At 49.4% G+C, this 20,342-nt stretch overlaps 9 protein-coding genes across 14 annotated transcripts in view; 4 read left to right on the top strand and 5 right to left on the bottom strand.

Annotated features, from left to right (window-relative positions):
* Nucleotides 1-957: 957 nt before the first annotated feature.
* Nucleotides 958-2,178, bottom strand: TERG_01050 (uncharacterized protein; the record flags this gene model as incomplete). Its single annotated transcript, XM_003239017.1, has 3 exons — nucleotides 958-1,536; nucleotides 1,617-2,045; nucleotides 2,155-2,178. The coding sequence occupies 3 exons, from the start codon at nucleotides 2,176-2,178 to the stop codon at nucleotides 958-960; spliced, it is 1,032 nt and encodes a 343-aa protein (XP_003239065.1).
* A 413-nt stretch (nucleotides 2,179-2,591) lies between these two features.
* Nucleotides 2,592-3,091, top strand: TERG_01051 (uncharacterized protein; the record flags this gene model as incomplete). The annotated part of the gene is made up of 2 exons (XM_003239018.1): nucleotides 2,592-2,603; nucleotides 2,669-3,091. The coding sequence occupies 2 exons, from the start codon at nucleotides 2,592-2,594 to the stop codon at nucleotides 3,089-3,091; spliced, it is 435 nt and encodes a 144-aa protein (XP_003239066.1).
* Nucleotides 3,092-3,398: 307 nt separating this feature from the next.
* On the bottom strand, nucleotides 3,399-5,110 carry TERG_01052 (uncharacterized protein; the record flags this gene model as incomplete). The annotated part of the gene is made up of 3 exons (XM_003239019.1): nucleotides 3,399-3,712; nucleotides 3,795-4,971; nucleotides 5,045-5,110. 3 exons carry the CDS (start codon nucleotides 5,108-5,110, stop codon nucleotides 3,399-3,401), a joined length of 1,557 nt encoding a protein of 518 aa, XP_003239067.1.
* Nucleotides 5,111-7,079: 1,969 nt separating this feature from the next.
* TERG_01053 (uncharacterized protein) lies at nucleotides 7,080-8,491 on the top strand (the record flags this gene model as incomplete). The annotated part of the gene is made up of 2 exons (XM_003239020.1): nucleotides 7,080-7,273; nucleotides 7,336-8,491. 2 exons carry the CDS (start codon nucleotides 7,080-7,082, stop codon nucleotides 8,489-8,491), a joined length of 1,350 nt encoding a protein of 449 aa, XP_003239068.1.
* A 449-nt stretch (nucleotides 8,492-8,940) lies between these two features.
* On the bottom strand, nucleotides 8,941-9,807 carry TERG_11673 (uncharacterized protein; the record flags this gene model as incomplete). The annotated part of the gene is made up of 3 exons (XM_047750750.1): nucleotides 8,941-9,068; nucleotides 9,104-9,640; nucleotides 9,699-9,807. 3 exons carry the CDS (start codon nucleotides 9,805-9,807, stop codon nucleotides 8,941-8,943), a joined length of 774 nt encoding a protein of 257 aa, XP_047605321.1.
* Nucleotides 9,808-9,876: 69 nt separating this feature from the next.
* Nucleotides 9,877-13,521, bottom strand: TERG_11674 (uncharacterized protein; the record flags this gene model as incomplete). Its single annotated transcript, XM_003239021.2, has 9 exons — nucleotides 9,877-10,345; nucleotides 10,403-10,987; nucleotides 11,047-11,627; nucleotides 11,693-11,781; nucleotides 11,845-12,242; nucleotides 12,295-12,340; nucleotides 12,397-12,601; nucleotides 12,683-13,419; nucleotides 13,500-13,521. 9 exons carry the CDS (start codon nucleotides 13,519-13,521, stop codon nucleotides 9,877-9,879), a joined length of 3,132 nt encoding a protein of 1,043 aa, XP_003239069.2.
* Nucleotides 13,522-14,160: 639 nt separating this feature from the next.
* TERG_01055 (uncharacterized protein) lies at nucleotides 14,161-15,713 on the top strand (the record flags this gene model as incomplete). 2 transcript variants are annotated; one of them, XM_003239022.2, is made up of 4 exons in its annotated part: nucleotides 14,161-14,344; nucleotides 14,444-14,563; nucleotides 14,634-14,828; nucleotides 14,912-15,713. In XM_003239022.2, 4 exons carry the CDS (start codon nucleotides 14,161-14,163, stop codon nucleotides 15,022-15,024), a joined length of 612 nt encoding a protein of 203 aa, XP_003239070.1. In that variant the 3' UTR covers nucleotides 15,025-15,713. The 2 variants fall into 2 exon arrangements, with proteins under 2 accessions (XP_003239070.1, XP_047603661.1); XM_047747697.1 differs by having other exon boundaries at nucleotides 14,634-15,713.
* Nucleotides 15,714-16,971: 1,258 nt separating this feature from the next.
* Nucleotides 16,972-18,930, top strand: TERG_01056 (uncharacterized protein; the record flags this gene model as incomplete). 3 transcript variants are annotated; one of them, XM_003239023.2, is made up of 3 exons in its annotated part: nucleotides 16,972-17,346; nucleotides 17,408-17,745; nucleotides 17,805-18,930. In XM_003239023.2, 3 exons carry the CDS (start codon nucleotides 16,972-16,974, stop codon nucleotides 18,928-18,930), a joined length of 1,839 nt encoding a protein of 612 aa, XP_003239071.2. The 3 variants fall into 3 exon arrangements, with proteins under 3 accessions (XP_003239071.2, XP_047605322.1, XP_047605323.1); XM_047749230.1 differs by lacking the exon at nucleotides 16,972-17,346 and having other exon boundaries at nucleotides 17,609-17,745; XM_047749231.1 differs by lacking the exons at nucleotides 16,972-17,346; nucleotides 17,408-17,745 and having other exon boundaries at nucleotides 17,755-18,930.
* Nucleotides 18,931-19,709: 779 nt separating this feature from the next.
* The window catches only part of TERG_08678 (uncharacterized protein), a gene marked incomplete at both ends in the record, with an annotated part of 2,033 nt that continues 1,400 nt past the window's right edge, over nucleotides 19,710-20,342 (bottom strand). The window contains 3 exons of one of the 3 annotated variants that reach the window (XM_003239024.1): nucleotides 19,710-19,870; nucleotides 19,927-20,080; nucleotides 20,139-20,308. In XM_003239024.1, coding sequence (XP_003239072.1) covers nucleotides 19,710-19,870; nucleotides 19,927-20,080; nucleotides 20,139-20,308 — 485 coding nt within the window. The other 2 variants (XM_047750600.1, XM_047750601.1) reach the window with 2 other exon arrangements.

Here is a 20,342-nt window from a genome sequence, read left to right on the forward strand (position 1 = left end):
AGAAGAAGATGATGATGATGATGATGAAGATGGCGACAGGCAGCTATTTATTGCTTTTTCGCGTCTACGTCCAGACTCAGCCGCGAGTTTGCTATTCACCAACGCCATACCAAGATACCAAGCTGACTACTGGATAGTTACAGCTGAAGCCCGAAGACGAGGACGAAGGCGAAGAGCCAATGGCTGAATTCAGCTTGACGAGGCCTGATTTACCTTGGACAAGAGCCCGAGTGTAAATAATAGAGAGAGAGAGAGAGAGAGAGAGAGAGAGAGAGAGAGCAGGAAAGAGAGTCGAGTTTGATATCAAGATGTTGCGATTTCGGTATAAATAGCACGAAAGCCACAGTGGATATATGCACGCTGTCAGAAGTGGTTATGCTGATGCCTGGACTGCGCCTCACGATGATGAAGTAAAGATGCATGCACGCATGTATGTAGACTATTTCATGTGTGACTATTTGATCACAGGGCCTGCGCGAGGTGAAAGATCAGGTTATCAATCAGGCCTGTCTGCTGGGTGCTCGAGTAAGACAGGCTGTGGATAGCTGGATTAAATGACAAGAACGAGATATATCTGTGCCTGTGCTATGGCTGTGAGTATGGACAATAGGAGATAGGAGAGGGCAGGGAGAGTGCAAGGAGAGGGTCTGGAACAGTAAGAAGAAGCTCAAGCAGAACCAAGTGAAGCAAGCAAATGATAGACATATAGTATGACAAGAGCCGGTTGATCAGTCGGAAAACGATTATTACGCCTTCAGCTCCAAAAACTCCCCCAAAAGAAAGACGACGGATGATTCAGACAGAGGATGAAAACAAAACAGAAAAAGAAAAATATGGCCTGGTGTATCCGTTCTCCTCCGCCTGTCGTGACTCCCGATTGTATAATGGTACTTGGTTTAAGAGGGTGATGAAGAAATGAAAGAAAATTGTAAACTCCGCGGGTCCAGACGGCACTTTTTATACTGCAGTCTCTGACCGTTCGTTCTCGGCAATGATAGGGACGGGGAGGCCACGGTTAGGGCTTTGGAGGATTAACTGTTCATGTCTTCGTGCCCTGAGATAGTCGCTGATAGCACGGATAAGGATGAACCAGCCAACAACCATGAGGATATAGGAGAGCCAGTCGCTGGTGGTGAGGCCATGAAATGATGACCCTGATTCGCTGGAGCCATCGACGGCACTAGGGTTGAAGTCGTGGCTGTTTGGGTCTGGTGGGTTGACGTATCCGTCACCTCCGGTGTCCGAGTCGGGAGGGCTGTAGCCGTCTGTGTTTCTCATGTAGAAGCCGTACTGTACCATGGTAAGACCGAGGCCGGCTCTGCTTCCATTCTTGGCTGCGTGAGTGGTGTGTAGGAGGTAGGTGAGAAGGAAGCCGACGAGCTGAAACGAGGTCGAGATCATGCCGTTCCAGGCAAACGAAAAGACGGAGCCGACGGGGAGGCCTTCAACGTAAACCTCGTCCGACGACATGCCAGGAGCCACGATGGTGGTCTCCCAGTACGGAGGAGCAGCATCTGCCGCCGCTTGTTCATATGTCTACAACTCATCGTCAGTCATACATCAACATAATCTCTTCTAACGCCTTCAATAATAAAAGTTTTTGGTCAGGGGCTTACTGGTGGTAGATCGTCGAGTTTCTCGCCTCCTCGCTCTGGCTTGGCTGACAGATTCGCAAACACTCCATCGTTGGTGCCTCGGATTACTCGAGATGCTGAGGCGTTGGGTCGTCCTGCTGCTGGTTGAGCACTGTTGCTCCCTGCTGGCGCTTCTGACGGGTCGATGTCTGGCGTCGTGTTGGCAGGGCTCCCCCTCATCAACCGCTGTCTGTCATCGGCCCCTTCTTCGTCATCAGTGTGTCCGTCATCATCCCCAAAGGCATCGGCCAGTGTTCGATCTGCGTCTGAGTGTAGAGGGTCCTGGGATAGCACGCGGCGAGATGCTGGGGATGGTGTCCGCGAATGAAAGGAGGGTGGAGGGGATGACGGGATAGGCTGCTGCTGTGTGGCTTGAGAAGATACAGCGTCGTCTTCGCTGCGAGTATTTACCTACAAGGCAAACGCGCCGTGGTCAGTATGGGTTTCCAAACCGCCGTGACAGGACCCCCAAGAGGCTTGGTTGGTGCCGTGGTTTTTGCGGGTGCCTTGGGGGACTTACGGGTTCATATCGATGTGAAGTCATAGTGTCCCTTCGTCCACGGCCGCCCCCGAGCAGCAGACTGGAGCGAAGACTGGTATTCGAGGGTTCTCTCTGGGAAAACCCACTGCGCGGTGACACGTTCTCTATCAGCAAACAAAACGTAGCAGAAGAAGCAAGCGAGCAAAGCCGGTGCTTTTCTTCGTCTCTTCTTCGTCGTCTTCGTCTTCTTATCTTCTGCTGCTTCAGCTTCTTTTGCGGTCGAAAAAGGGCGAAACAAGCCACAGTCACGTGGAAGGTCACGGGACAACTTTATTCCGCGGTTTTGGCTTTTGCGGTCAAAATGGAAGTAATTTGGATGGACGACGACGACGAAGAAGAAGGCGTTGATACAGGCCAGATAACAGGGAGTGAAGGCTGTCAATACCCAGGGTTAGCCTGAGACAGGGCAGGAGAACATGTCGTCCAAGGTATGAGGTGATCCAATTGGCCTGGATGTGCAGTGAAGAAACAGTATACTAACAAGTTCAAATAGCTCCCTCCAAACACAGTCGGGCAGATCCAACGCCTCATACTCAGATGGCCCAAGGATCCCATTCGACCAGAGTCCGTTTCGGTCCAGAGATACCTCCAGTCACGGCTTGAGCCTCCGCGCCCTCAGTCCTCCGATTTTTCTCTCACGTCCTACATCACATCCTTTTTCTCGCGATCCAAACCACAATCACAGGGTGATGCGTCACTACAGCCTCCTCTACTATCACAGGAAAATATAAAAGTGCTACAGTCGTTTTTGGATAATAAATATCAGAAAGGATATCCCCTTCGGAAGAACGTGCGGTACCCCGCCAGTATGCCACAGCACTACGACCGGCTGATAAAGGAATTTGACGAAGCTGCGAATCGATCGGCATTTGCACGATTGGGTAGAAGGATCGGGGGGTCAGTAAGGCTGAAGTAGACGGTCAGGAAGGAAGGCAGCCATGGATCATTTATAGAAATACTTCAAGAGTCGGACCTGGAGTAAGGGATGTTAATGTGTAAGATACATCGGAGCACGAAAAACTATGTCTTGAAAGACACCTCAATTTAATAGAATATTAATTGATGAATATATCAAAAATTTATGTATATATATATCAAAATAGATTCCCCCGGAAAAGATTCGTCAAGTACATCCCATATGCCCAGCAAACAACACAAAAGAAATAGGAAATACAAGAAAAAGAATCATGGTATATACAGAAGAAACTCAGCGCTTTCTTCGCTTACAACATTGGCTTAACGTCATCGGCTATCTTGAAGGGAGCTTCTGTTTTGGAGCGGACCTCCTCAACGGTAACACCATCAGCCAACTCGATCAGAGTAAGGCCGTTGGCAAAGTCAACATCAAAGACGCAGAGTTCGGTGATGATTCGGCTGACACAAGCTCGGCCAGTGAGTGGGAACTCGCACTGCTTGAGAATCTTGGGGTTGCCCTTCTTATCGGTATGTTCCATGGTGACGACGACTTTAGTAGCAGTAGGGTTGGAGACGAGATCCATGGCTCCTCCAAAGCCCTTGACCTTACCTGGAAGCATCCCTATTTGAAGTGTTAGATACATACACATTGGGCAAAATCAGAAAAAAAAAAGGAGGGGAAGAGGCAGAAAGAATACACTTACAGTTGGCCAAATCTCCCTTAGCGCTGACCTGCATGGCACCAAGGATAGTCAAGTCAATGCGTCCGGCTCGGATCATTCCAAAGGACTCTTCGCTTCCGAAGATGGAGGCGCCAGGGAGAAGAGTGACGGTCTCCTTGCCCGCGTTGATCAGGTCAGCATCCTGCTGGCCCTCCTTGGGGTAAGGTCCAAGACCCAGGATACCGTTCTCAGACTGAAGCTGGACTTCAACTGATGGGTCAACGAAGCTGGGAGCAAGCATGGGCATACCGATACCCAAGTTTGCGTACATTCCGTTCTTGAATTCCTTAGCCGCGCGGCGTACGATGCGCTCTCGCTTGCTGGCGGTTTCGCCCTTGCCAAGTGCAGCGGTATCCTCATTCTCCTTAGCAAAGGTGAGTCTCTCGATTTGCTTCTCGGCTTTGCTCTGGATGACACGCTTGACGTAGATTCCGGGAAGGTGGACAGCGGCTGGGTCAATCTCGCCGACCTCAACGATGTTCTCCGCCTCAACAATAGTGATCTTTGCGTTACGGCCCATGGCACCGTTGAAGTTGGCGGCAGAGTATCGGAACTGGCAGTTTCCAAGCTTGTCTGCCTTCCAGGCCTTGACCAGGGCGTAATCTCCCTTGATGGACTCTTCCATAACATAGCTCTTGCCATCGAAAACCTTGACGTCTCTTGGGGTTCCGTAGGTTGCAACAGAACCATCTGGGTTGTTCTTCACAGCCAAGTCACCTGTCTGCACGACAGTGCCAAAAGCAGCTGGGGTGTAGAAGGCGGGGATACCAGCACCACCAGAACGGCAACGCTCAGCAAGGGTACCCTGAGGAGTGAGCTCCAGCTCAATCTCTCCAGAAAGGTACTTTTGCTCAAGAGACTTGTTTTCTCCAACATAACTGGCAATCATCTTCTTGATCTGTCCGCTGGCAATCAAAAGACCAAGCCCCGCACCGTCGATACCGGCATTGTTGCTGACAGCAGTCAAGCCAGTGATAGAAGGAGTAGAGTGAATCTCATTGATCAGGGTGCCAGGAATACCGCAAAGACCGAATCCACCAGCCAGCACTGTCGAGTTGGACTTCATGTCCTTGATCGCCTCTTTGGCAGAGGGGTAGACCTTGTTGATCTCGAATCGAGCAACGGTGCTCGAAAAGGCACGAACGAGGAAGTGTTGGCTCTGCAGATAAGCCATATTTAGTTAGCTAAATATGCCTTCATCATGAACCCTTAAATTGAAGGGATTCCCATACCGATGCTGGGTTGGCAGCGAACCTCCCCGCCGTGCGGAGGCAGGTCTTTGCAGCGTAGAAAGGCATTGTCGCTCAAGTTTAATGCGGAAAAAACAGCAAAATCTACCCAGGTGCCGGCCCCTCTCTAATGTTCTTCCTTGTCTCTGCTGCCGTCTGACTGCTGCCGTTGATGGTGGTTGGTGGTTGGAGGTGATGGTGTCTTGCTCGCGTGAAGCTCGGGGAATATGTACTGCCTCCTCAGTATGCGCTTGGCGAGGGGCGGGAATTTCCGTGTATTTCTTTTCGAGTATCGGCCGTGCGGGCCGAAGACTTAACCGCAGCGCATGCAAACGCCGAAGACAGGGATACAGCAGGACAAATTGCCCTTCACGTAATACTAGCCACGCAGACAATGAAAACTACGCACTTCTGCCCTTCCTTCAGGCCGTTCGGCTCTCTTACTTCTTCCTTTCTCTGCTTTTGCGTCTTTCTTTGCGTCTCCTCGAAGTCGCTTCTTCACGCCCTTTTTCGTGCCTCGGCAAAATCGGTATTTTGCTTGGTCAGAAAGTCCGCATCTAACCACAGTCACGTGTTGCGGATGTTCAAACTGCCGCTTATTGCCGCTCTTGATTAAGCCTTCCTGATACGGTAATATCAACAGCTTCTCGCCTGCATTCATTATAGACTCACAACAGATAAAAGATGTGCTTGCCACTACATCGATGGAAACAAATATTATTAGATTATTAGCCTGGCTCTTCCATGATACAGGTGGGAGGCTCAAGGTGAAAGTCCACGACCACTATAATCACGCCTGATGCTGCCCGGACCGGGGACTGTTGCGGCGAAAAGTGGGATACCAAAACATTGCGTTTGCATGGCACCATCGCAACGGTCTCGGATTCGCGCATCATGTCAACATACACTTCGTGCAACTGTTTTATGTGAAGTCGGCCACTGGATATTCTTGAAGAAAGATAACCCTGCAAACGAAACAGGCACACTACCAAGCGAAAACTACTAGAATTAAGAGAAGCCAGAAAAATTTTTATTGTTCGTTGCGATCCAAATTAATATAGCCTTCTCCCCCGTCAACCAAACTATGGCTGAGGATGGAACAGGAACCAGGATGCTTAAATAACAAAACGGGCAGAGTGCAGATATTTTTGTCGTAAAGCTGCAACCTTTTCGCAATTAGCTAGCGCTTTACAGAATCCCTACTTCCGGTGTGGGTTTATAGTTATATGGATGAGCGACAGTGTGCGACGGTGGTGATGTGGTGATGCCAGGCAGGGCTACCCGCCTTCTCGATCCGGATGTTTTGTAAGTTCAAATCTAGAAAATTTTTACATTGTCTAGTGGTTTACAACTGCTGATACTCCGTAGTTTTGATGAAGATACTGTTATCCAAGTATATCAACTTCAAAGGAGTTGAGAAGCGATAAAGTTAGAGTTAAGCTATTTTTAGTGCGGCTCAACAATTAAAGTTCACGTGTCGTCCAACTCCATATACATTTTAGGTAGTTCGATAGGGAACAAATTCCCCTCGAAACCTTTATCGTACTAACTTCTACTTACTTTCATACAGTATGCCACCTAAGCAGATAAATGATGGGTTTGATGCCCAATCATATCCGCATTCATTATCTATTTTTCAGTACAATAGTGACATAAGATGCGGGCCGGCCTGTTACATGTTGTAACCATGTGCCGGGCACGCCGTATGAAAGATTTGAAATTCCATCATATCAATATATCAGATTACTTGCTTTTTGTTCCTTGGAATTAATTTATATTTATGTCAATTCTAACTCATTGAATCTCACTTCACCGGCTGTTACGTCGGCGACACTATGAATTCTAGCTTGTATTTCATTGTTACTTGAACAACACCTCACAAGACACATGTGCTACCATTATCCTATCCTGTGTATTCCCAGAATTAAGACACAAATGGTAGTTGATAAGTCGAGGTACCGCATTTTCCTGTCCCATTTGAAACATCTTAGTACTTAATTCTGCTACATCTAATCTTCGCCCCTTCTCTCGAGGCAAAATGCCCATAACTGAGCAAGACACCAAACCATGCCATCGTCCGGACCAAACTGCCTGTGTTAAAAAGAGCGGTGATACCACCCCGCCATTGGTGGTGAATGATAATTTAGAAGCGGCAAATAATAACGAGGCGAAAGGCGGTTTCAAAGCATGGATCTATGTCCTTGCTTCGTTTTTCTTGTTTATGAACGCATGGTGAATAACAGTCCGGATAAAACAACTTATGTCTTATCAGAACTGACGAATGAACAAACCAGGGGCCTAACGCAGACCTTCGGGGCGTTCAACCAGTACTACGTCAGCAGCTTGCTTTCCACCAACTCTCCCAGCTCCATCTCTTGGATTGGTAGCTTCCAGGTGTCCCTGGTCATTGTCCTTGGTGTTTTCACTGGTCCTCTATTCGATGCAGGGTATTTGCGCCAGATGCTCACACTCGGCTGTACTCTTGTCGTTCTTGGAATGAGCATGCTATCGCTGGCTACTGCATATTGGCAGGTATTTCTTGCTCAGGGCATATGTGTTGGTCTCGGCTCTGGCCTGCTCTATGTACCGGCCCTGGCATTTGTTTCGACACTGTTCCCAGGCTCGGTTCGTCCCTGGGCAATTGGCTGCGTGAACGCCGGTGGAGGCATGGGTGGTATCGTCTATACGTTCATGCTGCGTGACCTGCAACCTCACATCGGTTTTGGCTGGGCTGTCCGTGCGATTGCTCTGGTCACTCTCGTGTTATCAGTCGTGGCTCTAGCAATTCTCCTCCCTTATCGCTCAAAGGCTCCCAAACCCCAACAACGACGAGCCATATTTGATCTGAAAGCACTTCGTGAGCCCAGTTTCTTACTGTTCTCAATCGCCATGTTTTTCAACTACCTTGCTTTCTACATTACGCCCTTTTATATACCGATGTATGCGACAGAGGCCTTGCATCAATCCCGCAGCTTTGCATTCGCGTGCCTGGTGTACATGAGTATTACATCCATCATCGGACGTACCCTGCCCATGTTAGCTGCGGGCCGCTTTGGTTCTCTGCAGGTATATACTGCCGCAACACTAGGAACTATAGTTGCTCTGTTTTCCTGGACGGCTGTTCACAATGTCGCGGGTTTTTTGGGCTTCGCTTTGATGTATGGCATAGTCTCGGGCGTGCAGGTTGCAGCCCCAAGCGCAGCAATGTCACATCCCGTACTATCCCCAACAATAAACGTAATCGGTACACGCATGGGCATGGGGTGGATGTTTGCTGGCGTTGGCGTTCTCGTTGGTTCACCCATCGCGGGTGCCTTAGTCAACGTGACTCCTGGTCGGGTAGACTTTAAACCAGCACAGAGCTTTGCAGGGGCCGTTGCCGCTGGCGCACTGCTGTGTTTGATATTCCCCCTCATTGCAGTTATCAAGCACGATAAGAAGACTGCTTGACGTTTTGTATTGATAACCGAGAAACCCCCTATTCTGCGATTCTTGATGGTCAGCTACAAAAAATTATATATAGGGGCGAAATTAAAATGCAAGGTCAGGGATTCGCTGTTATCCTCTCTGCGGGAATGACGGCTCTTATTCCCTTCCTAAGCTAAGGAGTTATATACACCAAAGCCACCACCCGGTAAGGAACAGCTGACACTGTGAAGGAATGCAAGTCTAACGTTCGCTGGGAATGTCTGATAAGCGCTTTTACAGGAGACAAAGGGATATCCATATCAAGAAGAATACGAAGGCAAGGAGAAAGTAAAATGGTGCTAAGAGATTTCTCTATGGTATCGGAGGGGCAATAGAGTTATAGTATGGGCGTCGAATAGTCATAATAATGGATTCGGTATGGAGTGGGGGAGTAGGGTATACGATTTCAAGTCGTGAAAATAGTATTATGGTTAGTTCTTTGATGCAACAGTCGGGTCTTCCTCACTTTCGGCGCCCTTTCGTTTTAATCGTTTGCGGTCGGGAGATGGTGATAGTTTCTTCGCCATCGCAGCTGGGCCCGTCGAAATGACTTTCTCGTCTACCATGCGTGTTCAGGCCGGTCAGCATGGTTACTTTCCCAGGTTCCCCGGATAGGGATACTGCCTTCGGTCCCTTGACGGAAGCTCTGTTGGCTGTCTGGGTGTGAGCTGTCCCTACCTGGGGCTGATTTTTGCGCCTCGTCATAGCTCGGAGGTAAGTCGGTCATTTCTACATCCGATCTGTCACCTGCACGTTCTCGGCCCGGTTTTGATTTTGAACTATCTGCCGTCAAGGTTGTCCGTGCCGGACGCTCCTCAACGTGCCGGCACACAGGTTTGGCCAGGCGTTTCTTTAACCCGTCGTTTAGATAAACAAGGAAGTAAGGGGTTGGCGGGTTCTTAACGTTGCGATCACTAAAGATTTCTGCCGTGCTGTGGACCTCGGTTACCTCGGAATCGTTATACTTTCGCCATATCTTCTTTTCAAAGTCAAAAATGTAAATGTAGTAGTGGCCGAATTCCACGGATCCATGATGAATAAATACCGCATAGAGATGGTAGGGGAGAGACTTCATATCAGTGAACTGATTATCTATCAAATGGGTGAGTTGTTCCATCCGAGAATCAATGCCTACATGCTAAGTTAGTACTATAGTGGAAAGCGACAAAGCAACTGGACTTCCACTTACGAATGAGCTCCTTTCTTGTCATTACTTCCAAATTCGAAAGATGTGTTAATACCCCTTCATCGATGTCTAGGGCATCGTCTCCCATTTCAGGATCGTCCTTCATCAACATCAAGTCTTGGACTTTGTCATGAGCATCTTGAAAAAGGTCGGGAAGGGATTCCTAATGAAGAAAAGTTAGTCAACGGTTGTTTTTTGTCATTATAGAGGGAGATAATACATTGTTACTTAATAGCTCCTCCCGCCGAACTTTTAACCCATTAAGCTCGTCGTTCCATGCCCACTTTTCTCGGCGTCGTTTATATAGACCCATATTATCATGTTCAGGGACGTCCATGTATCGGTCCATGTATATCGTTTCCTTTAGCTCTAAATGGTGAGTGGATTTGAAAGATGATTTCTTAACCTGATCGAACTGAACACGCTGCACTTGAATTTGTAGTACTGGTGGGATCTTGCTGATGGCTCCATACTGTTCTGCTTCCGCACCATCAACATGTACTTTTTGTCTATCAAAAGCACCGTCAATGGCAGAATAGATGTCTCTCGAGCCAGTGGCGACATCGACTTTGATGTCTGACCAGAACTCGTTTTTAGAACGTATACCATTCATTGCAGTGATGTAAGATTTGGTCTGTCCATAGAACAGACTTGTATCAAAGAGTTAGTAAGTTCATCAACTTAAAGCACTGAGAGGTATCACTTACTCCATGATCAAATCGATCTGATTCCCGTCTGCATCGATCTTGGTTGGCTTAATTGCGCACTGAGCCTGGAAGAGCACGTTGTTGATAACTTCCGTGACATCCTGCTGCGCACCCAACTCAACTTCTTCTCGAATTAGCTGCTCGTTATCAACCCGGGGAGTAGGCCGTGGGGGAACCGGTGGTGGTCTGTTAGGGGCTACAATAGCCTCCGACACCGGGTGTTCAGGTGTAATACTAGTTTCGCTGGAGGACGAGGTGACTTCTTTTGTTTCAACAGTTGGTACCACAGTTTGGTCTGAAGCGTTGCCAGACTCTAGCTCATTGGGAGCTCTTGTAGAAGGGGAGACGCCAGCGTCTTCTTTAGCCGACTCCTCCTTTTCTGGAGAGCTGCTACTCGGTGTAGACTTCTCTTCAGGGATTGGAGCTGGAGGACCAACAGGCCCCATGATGGGCATTCCATTAATCTCCCCTAACTCTGACGTCTTGTGAGTTGATAGAGATTTACGCCGAAACGCAGCTTCACTTGAGGAACTGAGCAACGTCAACCTAGCAAGCTCTTGGGTCGGTGTTACGAACCTCTTAGGGCTGCCCTTCTTAATAGGCTTTCCTTCCGACGTCACATCCTAGAGTATCTGTCTCTAGACCTTGTTCTGCGTATAAGTGTCATCAAGGCCAAGAGGAACCAACATTTCTGTGAGCGTTGGATCTCTAAAAGAGATACTTTTCGCGATCCAACCTTTTTATTCCGAATCACCTCCTCATCAAGTTCAGTCTTATACCGGTCAAGATCCAGTACCATATTCCGGAAAGGCTGGATGGTAAAGTAGAATTGAAGCAAACTGTTCAGGTAACAGGTGTTACCAATATTTCGAAGTCCGACTGGCCAGTCTAACAGCGCGCGGTTCGCTGGGGCGCTATCATCAACCAGCATGCTACGGATAACCGCGCTGCCACTCTCCTCGGCAATAACAGCGAGTGCTTGTCGATATGTATCGATCTGTTCGGGAGCTTCCGAGCAACATACTGAGTATGCAGCTATTATAGCAGCATCATCTACAGATCTATCGGGGATCTGTAGCAAGCGGAATGCATCCCCAATATCCATCTGGGCGGAGGCGGCTTCGCCTGTCTTGAGAAAATGTTGTAGGGCTTCAGACTTTCGGCTGTCTGCGATAAGTCGAACAGCTCGTTTAGCTACCTCTTTGCTGTCAGGACTATCGCTAATCTAATTTTTTGTATGATGGTTAGTAGCAGAGTGTTTATAATAAGATACATTTCTAGAAGACATACCTTTGCAGTATACATCGAAATCACGAAATCATCAGGGGTATCAGCATGGACTCCCAGGAATACCTCAGCTTGCTCCGCGGTCGTCACTCCTGGGCATGCATTAGCTTTATGCAAAGGGAAAAGATTAACAAGAATGAAAGGGAGACACGCACTCTCCTCTGCAGCGGCCTTTATCTTTTCGCTCTTGCGGTAGTCGCCTATTCTCCAGAGATGTTTTCGTGGCTCCATATCATTTGGAGTGTCTTCAAGCCGAGCATAGAACGAGCCGATGATGGAATCATCGCTTAGAGCAAAGTCTCGGTAATAGTCAAGGTTGAAATATGAGTAAGAATCAGGCACATCATCGTCGGCATACTTGCCGTTCGTTGTTTCTAACTCAACAAAATCATTTATTGTCTTGCCATCGACAGGGCCCCTCCAGTGTCCAATTGACCGTAAGCATCTGAGATAGTAGCTATTTCGTGATGGTATAATTCTGTTTTGCTGGCGATAGGCTTCAATGATCAGTTCATTAGACATGTCACTGACAGCTCCTAGATGTTCATAGAAGCTATACACTGGTTAGAGCAGGAAAATTCATTATACTAAAAAAGGCAACATACGGAGCTTTTAATTGAGAGTTATTGGGGAAAGCGCGTGTTTTGGGATCTGTAAAATGGGCGTAAGTCGACGTTAGATAAATAGGGATGGTGTGTTATACTGACAGTCTGTGGTACCGAGCAGCTGGTTAAACTGGCTTATAGAAGGCGTGAAAGCTATATTTGCTCCTTGGCCCTCTGTCTCATGTTGTGGCCGCTGGCTTATAAGCACCAGAAGCTCGAATGAGATATTGTCCAAGAAGATATTTAACGGGTCAGTGTATGGCTTTAGCGCTTTTGTATTGGGTCGCGGTGGTTCCCAGCGATCGTTCTGCAAGGAAAAAACAGTCAGATATCATGCATTAAAGAGAAGAAGAAGAGAAGTACGGAGGCGAGTCATGGAATGCCATACCACCAACTTAAAGCCTAGGTATTCAAATAGTTGCTTGCAGGATTCTCCACCGGTGCCAAAGCAGACCGTGAACTTCTTGTTCATGATATTAATTGATCTATTGCGCTGCTCATCATGCAAAGCATTGTCGATGTATGTCTTGAGATGCGTGAGGACGACCAACGGTGTTGGTCTGCCTATCCCTTCCAAGCGCTCTGGTTCCAAGGCTAGGGCGTCGTCTACTCGTTTCTTCAGGATGTCTTCGTCCGTCAACAAGCTCACCCATTCCGGCATGATAAGGGGTGTCCAAAGCTTCAGGTGAACTGTGGCAGAGCATTGGGTCTGTGTGCAGTTGTAGATGTATACCTCTAGAGCTTGTCCCGGCGATTTGGCGACGGTCTTGAGCCTATCCGCCGATTCCTTGGGAAAGTAGCAAAAGTGGTGCACAGCACCTGGTCGACAGGCCAGCTGTGTCTTGAAGACCACTGCAAGCTCGAGATGAAGTCGACACTTCTGACATACCGACGAGACCTGGTATCTGGCGCCTGCAACACGCTGGCTGTCGTTGACCGGAAGCACTGACTGCTGAGGCTTTGTGATGAAGCGGTGGACACAAGCGTTCGAGTCGGAGTAGTCCGGGTATGTAGACTTATCGTAGAAGATAGGTGGCACGTCTTTCAGGATATTGAACTGCGGCCGAGTCGGGCTCGCTGGGTCATGGTGCAGGACATGCTGTATGAGCAGAGGAGCGGTTTTGCCTAGATTGCGCAGCAAACGGGGGAGGGCATTCAGGTCAGCGTCCGGGACTCTACTAAGGCAGAAGATGCTGCGAACATACCCAGCTTGGCCGGTAGAGACATATAGGCGTTTCTTCCAGCTCTCACAAGCTGGCGGTGTGCCTGGCGTAGCTCGATATTGGGGGGGGGGGGGGGGGGGGTTTGTTCAGCCCGGTGTTTACCTATCTAGGAACCGTAGCAGACGAGCTTCTCAAGCACAAATTGGGGCGGCTGTAGGTTGTTTCTTTCGGTCAGCGAGGGGATCGACAGGCTCCGGGCAGTCTGTTAAAGCACGAACGAGGGCGGCAGCAGTGCTGGTCGGGCGTGAAGGGAGCTTGCTGGCCTGGCGGGTAAATGAACCGGGCTTGACTGACTGGGCGCGGGGAGGTACAGCAGCGGCAGCGGTGCGAGCAGCAAGCAAGCAGCAACGAGTGACGGTCGGGCAGGGCAGGACAAGCAGCGGCTCAGGGCATCGCCGTCGTCGTCAGTCAGTCATCAAGAGAGTGAACAGAGGCACAATTCCATGAGCGAGCCGGCGTCGTTTCATTCTTCCTCGTCTCTGTCGTTCTTCATCCTCGTCAGTCCGCGCCAAGCCTCGTCCCAAAAGGGCAGAAAAACCAGCAACGCCGGCGACAGCGAAAAAGCGACGAAACATCAAACGACGTCGAAAACTCGCCCGCAACCGCCAGACTCGCCCGCAAACGTCTCGCTCGTCCAGCAACGATGGCCGGCCAGCAGGAGGCTCCCATGTATCATCCCCAGGATGCGCTCAAGCGCGCCATCAACACGACCATGGTCACCGGCGGCGTCGGTCTCTTCACCTCCGCCGTCCAGAATACCCTCCAGAAGCAGAACGTCGGCCCTTGGGGCATCTTCACCAGGTCCGGCAGCACGATCTTCTTGTTCGGTACGTTGATTCTACTGATGTGCTGCCATTGGATGACGAATTGATGCAAACTACGGCCGGTAAAGAGTGATGCTAATGTGTTTGTGTGTGCGAGTGTAGCTGCCATGGGAGGATCCTACGAATTTGTCAAGACTGCCTCTGCCAACCTGCGGACAAAGGAAGACCATTGGAACTCGGTCTATGGAGGATTTGCCGCTGGTTCTCTGGTAGGATTCAGAGGTGAGTCCTTTTTGCCATCGTCTCTAGAACTTGCAGGGAGCATTGTGTTTTAATGTGTGTCTCCCTCTAGCTCGAACATTCCCGGCCATGATCGGATATGGAGTTGCACTGGCTACACTTCTGGGTGTTTTTGAATACAGTGGAGGAAGCATAGCGGGCAGGATTGCCGACCCTAACGTCGATGAGTACGACCGAAGGACCGCCCTCAGGAAGAACTTCCGAAGTCCTGGCGAGGAGACAATTGCAGAACTGGGTGAGCGAAGAGGTATGTCAGGCCCGTGCCTTGCGGCTATTCTGCAGCTGTACCTGTCTATATCTCTGCAATTGATGATAGCTAACCGTCCACAGGAATCGAGGCACCCGGATTCGCAGAGAGACGACGAGAGCGGATAAAACAGAACTACGGGATCGATGTCCCCGTCAGCCAAGCATCTGCCTCCCCGACTACTCCTCTTTCGTAGGATTAGAAGCACACAGCCCTACACCGTTACATGTCCATATGTAGTATATTTCCGAGTCTAACCCAGTCGGCTCTCTCTTTTTCTTATGTTTTTCCGCTCTTACAATTATCATCTAGACAGGAAATGTCAAGTCAAATCAGCGTTTACTACAGTGCCATCACACCCTCCGCCTGCCCACCGGCCTCTCCACCGGTCTACCAGCTTGTCGCTCTCTCCCAAGGTCTCTCTATCCAATGAACAGCATCCAACATCCCTGCCCTTCGCACCCGACTTTTATATCACATGACTGTACAGCCACGATCTGAGTCTTCCAAGAACAAGAAAAGAAAGACAAAAGAGACGAAGTGATGACGTTGAAGGGTGGCTGTTCAGGCAAGGAACAAGGACGAAGTGTTCGTCGACACTGCTTGCTGCAAAGTAATGACGCCGGATATTGTTCAGCCTCCCCAACCTTGCAAGAACCGAGATCAACGGGCGGCTGCGGTCTAGCTGGTAGATCTCGCCTGTGGCTGCTTGTAGCTGTTGGCTGTAACTAGAAAATCAGGCCAGCAGCAGCAGCAGCGTCAACCGTTGTATCGTAAGGGGGGTCACCTTCGTAGCTACCACTGCATGTTTACCGTCTATCCATCTATCTACAATTCTATCTACGCCTTCATCGCCTTCCACCAGCTATCCGCCTCTCTCAGGCACTTCTTCTCGGAGTAAACAAAAAAAGGAGGCCGCCCACCAGCTGCAAACGACGTCATCGCCTTCGGCTCTCTTCCACTTCTCCTTTCTCTCCTTTTTTATTTTATTTTTTTTTTTTTTGCCTCTTCCTCCTCCGCCATTCTTCGCACTCCCTGAGAATCAGAAACAAACCACCAGAATAACAGAGAGACAGAGAACAGAGAAACAGAGGAGAAACGCAGCTCACAGCTCCCTGCACCGTCGTCGTCTGCCAGAGTCTCGTCTCAAGCTTGCCACTGGCCTCGACCGCCTGCGTTGTTGCCCCTTGGACTCGCGGGGGTCAAGGATCGCTAAATAACGGCCAAAAAAAAAAAAAAAAAAAAGAGTCGCCGGATAACTTCTCTACTATATACGAAGATATACCGAGACATACACAGGGATACATAGCGGTGCACAGCGGACCGCAAGCTGAAGTGACCTGCGGGCTCTCTCGCCGGCCAGAGACATCGCCGTCGCCGATGGCAAACAGACCCGGCAGCGCACCTCACGACACCGCCAGCTACACCATGGCCAGCTCCATGGCCAACTTCGACCATACGCAGCTGAACACCGAGTACAACTCCATGCCCGGCTCACGCCCTGCTTCGTACATTGCGAACTCGTCAATTGGGCCGTCAGACTTCCACGTCCGCAGCAACATCCCAGACGCGTCCCCTCCCAGCCAACAGCAGCAGCAGCAGCAACAGCAGGCGTCTGCTCCCCATCAGTCTCGGTTCCAGGAAGTGCTCTCGGTCAGCAGGCGAGGTTCCATGATGGACAGCGGTTCCGTCAGAGAAGGTCCGCGTACGGACTCTCCGGCTTCGACAGCAAATACAAACCCTATCTCGCTCCCGTCTCGGAGCTCAACGCTAAAGAAAAAACCGTCGCTTAGCAAGAAGGCGAGTTTGCGGCGGGGAGGCAGCCGCAAGAGCAGCCGGGCCGGCAGCGTGCGTAGCATGAACCTGGGCGAGAAAGAGAAGTATGGAGTTGCGCAGGACGAGGCCAACAGCGCATTCTTCGTCCCTATCCCAACGAGCGGGAACCCGACTGAAGTCCTCGCTGCTCGGTTTCAAGGTCAGTCTGCCTCGAAAGGTAGTACAGAACACACAGAATCTAACATGATATATAGCCTGGAGAAAGGTTTTAAAGGACCTGGTCGCATTCTTCCGCGATGTTCAGCGCTCATGTGAAACGCGCGCGAAGAGTCTCATCTCCGCTTCAAACGCTATAAATAATATAGCCATGCCACCGATGTTTTTAATCTCCGGCGGCATATCGGATGCGACGGAAATATTAAAGGACTATCATAAACAGGCATTGCATGAATCTAATAAGGCTAGGGAGATGGAGACCGAGATTATCATGCAGCTCAACGGACTACGGGCTGATCTGGGCCAAAAGATCAAGGAAATCAAGAACCTGTCCGGTGACTTCAAGAATACCGTTGATAAAGAAGTTGAGGTTACTCGAAAGGCCGTCAAGCATCTACATGAGGCACTTGGTTTGGTAGACAGTGATGCTGCTGCTACTTCAGGCAAGGGTGATCCGTTTCTTCTCCGGATGAGCGTTGACAGGCAGCTGGAAAGACAGATTGAAGAGGAGAATTATCTACATCGAGTAAGTTACAAAATTCCATACTCGGGAATTTCTACTGCCGTACTGACAGAAAAACCTCCAGGCGTATCTAAACCTTGAAAGGTCTGGTCGAGAACTTGAATCAATCGTGGTTGGTGAAATACAGAAGTCATACAATGTATACGCCAGCATCCTGAAGCGAGATGCCGATTCCGCTTATCATGCGGTTGAAAGGCTGAAGGAAGGACCTATTTCCATCCCCAAGGACCATGAATGGCGTTATTTCATTGACCAAACTGACCAGATGGTCGATCCTGACCTGGATTTAAGAGATCTGGCAAATATAACGTACCCTGGAAAGGATCACCCTGCTGCCGCAGAGGTCCGCGCTGGCATGCTGGAGAGGAAGAGCAAGTACTTGCGAAGCTATACTCCTGGGTGGTAAGTACTATGAAACTTGGTGTCGACTGTTTATATATACTAACGATATTTCAAAAAAGGTATGTGCTATCACCGACTCATTTACATGAGTTCAAATCGGCAGATCGAATTGCATCCCAGAACCCTGTGATGTCTCTGTATCTTCCCGAGCAGAAGTTGGGATCCCACTCCACTCCTGAATCTTCATCCCACAAGTTCATGCTCAAGGGCCGTCAGACGGGATCGATGCACCGCGGACATGCTTGGGTGTTTCGTGCTGAATCCCATGAAACAATGCTAGCCTGGTATGACGATATCAAGGCCCTGACTGAAAAGACTGGCGCTGCAAGAGATGCATTTGTTCGAAGACATGCTCGCTCTTACAGTGGTGCCAGCTATCGAACCGCCTCTATTAGTAGTGACGGGGTTATGGATGAAGATGAAGCCGATAAGACTCCCTACTCGGCAGACCATTTGATGCAAAGGCAACCTTCCCCTACAAGCGAGACAACCACTGCCACCGGCTCCCAATGGCGACGTCAGAGAAGTGTTGGTCGGTTCCCAAGCGATGTGCAGATTAACCAGCATCTAAACGCACCTCTCTCACCCTCCAGCTCTGAAAATCGCGACGTCAGCAATACTGTGCCGATCTCAAACGCAGTCAACCACAACAGTATCAACAATGAGCAGAGACAGAGCCAGCATTTCAACCAAGGTATAAATGATCTTCCGAGCCGGGCATCCATGGACAGCGAATCCAGGTCCAGCAGACCAATATTCGACAGACGTCGCTCGCAAGTCAAATATGAAGACTGGGCGCAACCACACCATCACCCCCGACCAATCACAATATCCTCCCAAGGTGGAGATTCTAGCCGCCTTGTACAACAAACTCCTTCTCCACTCTCGGAATCTCCCTTGCGCTACAGTCAGGGACCGCCGCTCGGGGACCTCACGGACCATGATCATCACCAGCCCGCACCGACATCCCATCCGCACACAGCAAACCACGAAATTAAACCAGACGGCGTGAACGGAGCCGCACATCACCACCTAGACGGTGATGGAAGAGATATTGAACCCATCGTCACCGACGGAGTAACCAACAACAGATCATCGCTTTACCCGACTTCGCCCCTTGACCAACCCTTGAGTCGAACATCCATCGACCTGAAAGTTCCCGGCCAGTTTCCTCAAAGATCCTGATCCTGCCTTTCTATTACATTTATCTATACCTCTTCTGCTGCTTTTGCTCTTGTTGTTTCTGTTGCTATCTTTTGACCCTTTGTGCTGTTCTGCATCTCATTGCTCAGCGATATACCTACTTTCGTTTGCATCTACATATACACACATATATACTCTGGCTGCCACTGGCTGTCGAGAGGAAGAAACCTGAAAAAATGGTCTCATTTCCTCTCTTTTGACATACTGCATGTACAACACTTGCATGGTTGACTTCATATAACTGCATTTTTACCTCCTGGAAACTCAATTTCTGCCCAATATTCTATCCTCTTACCTCCTCCCTAGAGGGAGGTGTTTCAGTAGTATCAACACGTAGGCAAAATAACTGCGAACGTGATGACTTTATGGATGATAAGGAAATGGATTTTTTTTTCTTGGTAGGTATAATAGGATAGTACAAGTTGGTTAACACAGAAAAAAGAGGGCAGATTCAAAGGAAAACACATCATTAGATCAGGGTCTGGAAGCTCGAGACACATCTGGCAGAGAAAGAAAGGAGATAAGGGTAGAATGAATCAAAAGACGTAAAAGAATGCAGATGACCTTATTGTTAGCTGTTATCATCCAAAAGAAAAGTCAACCACCCCGTCACCGGCGCCAGATTCTCAGTGCAGTGTTAAATCGCGAGGATACTTTCAAGAACTAGGAGGGCTGTAACTGAAACCTTCGTCCCCTTCTTTAAACTTCCCCACCACTAGCTCACTTGCTTCAGATCCGTTATCGTCTGCATCCACATATTGTTACATGATCTGGTCCTGGGTAATAGGAGCAGCTTCACCAGAGCCGTTGAGGTCGGTGGTTGCTTGACCTGGGACCGGGCCTTGGCTCTGTCCTGGATTGACATACTTGACAAAGGACAGGCCAAGAGGACGACCACCGTATTGATAGCCGGTGAACTTGCCTAGTTACTGCGTTAATATATTGCAATGCAGACCGCGACACAAAAGATAATCTTACTAATTGCAGTTTCAGCATTGTCTGCGGTGTCGAATTGGACGACACCAGTACCACGGGAGCGGCCGTTGGGCTCATACTGAATTTCGGCGCGCTCAACTTTTCCGATGGTAGAGAATAGTTCCACAAGGTCTTCATTACAGGTTGACCATGGAAGCTAAATTGAAGGTTAGATTAAAAGAGATCGGATACAGAGTGGGGGAGTTCCAGCTTACGTTGCGGACATATATCGAGACACCTCTTTCTCCACCATAGGTGGCATAATCGGTAAATGGGTTAGCAGGGATGGATGCAGCGGCGGTACCATCGTGTGCACTTCCAGGTCCAGAGAAGCCTTGCGCCGCCAAATCCTCTCTACCAACCTGCCCCCCCGTACCTCCAAACCCTCACGGGCCCAAAGCGCCGCCTCGACCACGAAT

Source organism: Trichophyton rubrum (assembly GCF_000151425.1).
Source record: "Trichophyton rubrum CBS 118892 genomic scaffold supercont2.1, whole genome shotgun sequence".
NCBI classification, from domain to species: domain Eukaryota; kingdom Fungi; phylum Ascomycota; class Eurotiomycetes; order Onygenales; family Arthrodermataceae; genus Trichophyton; species Trichophyton rubrum.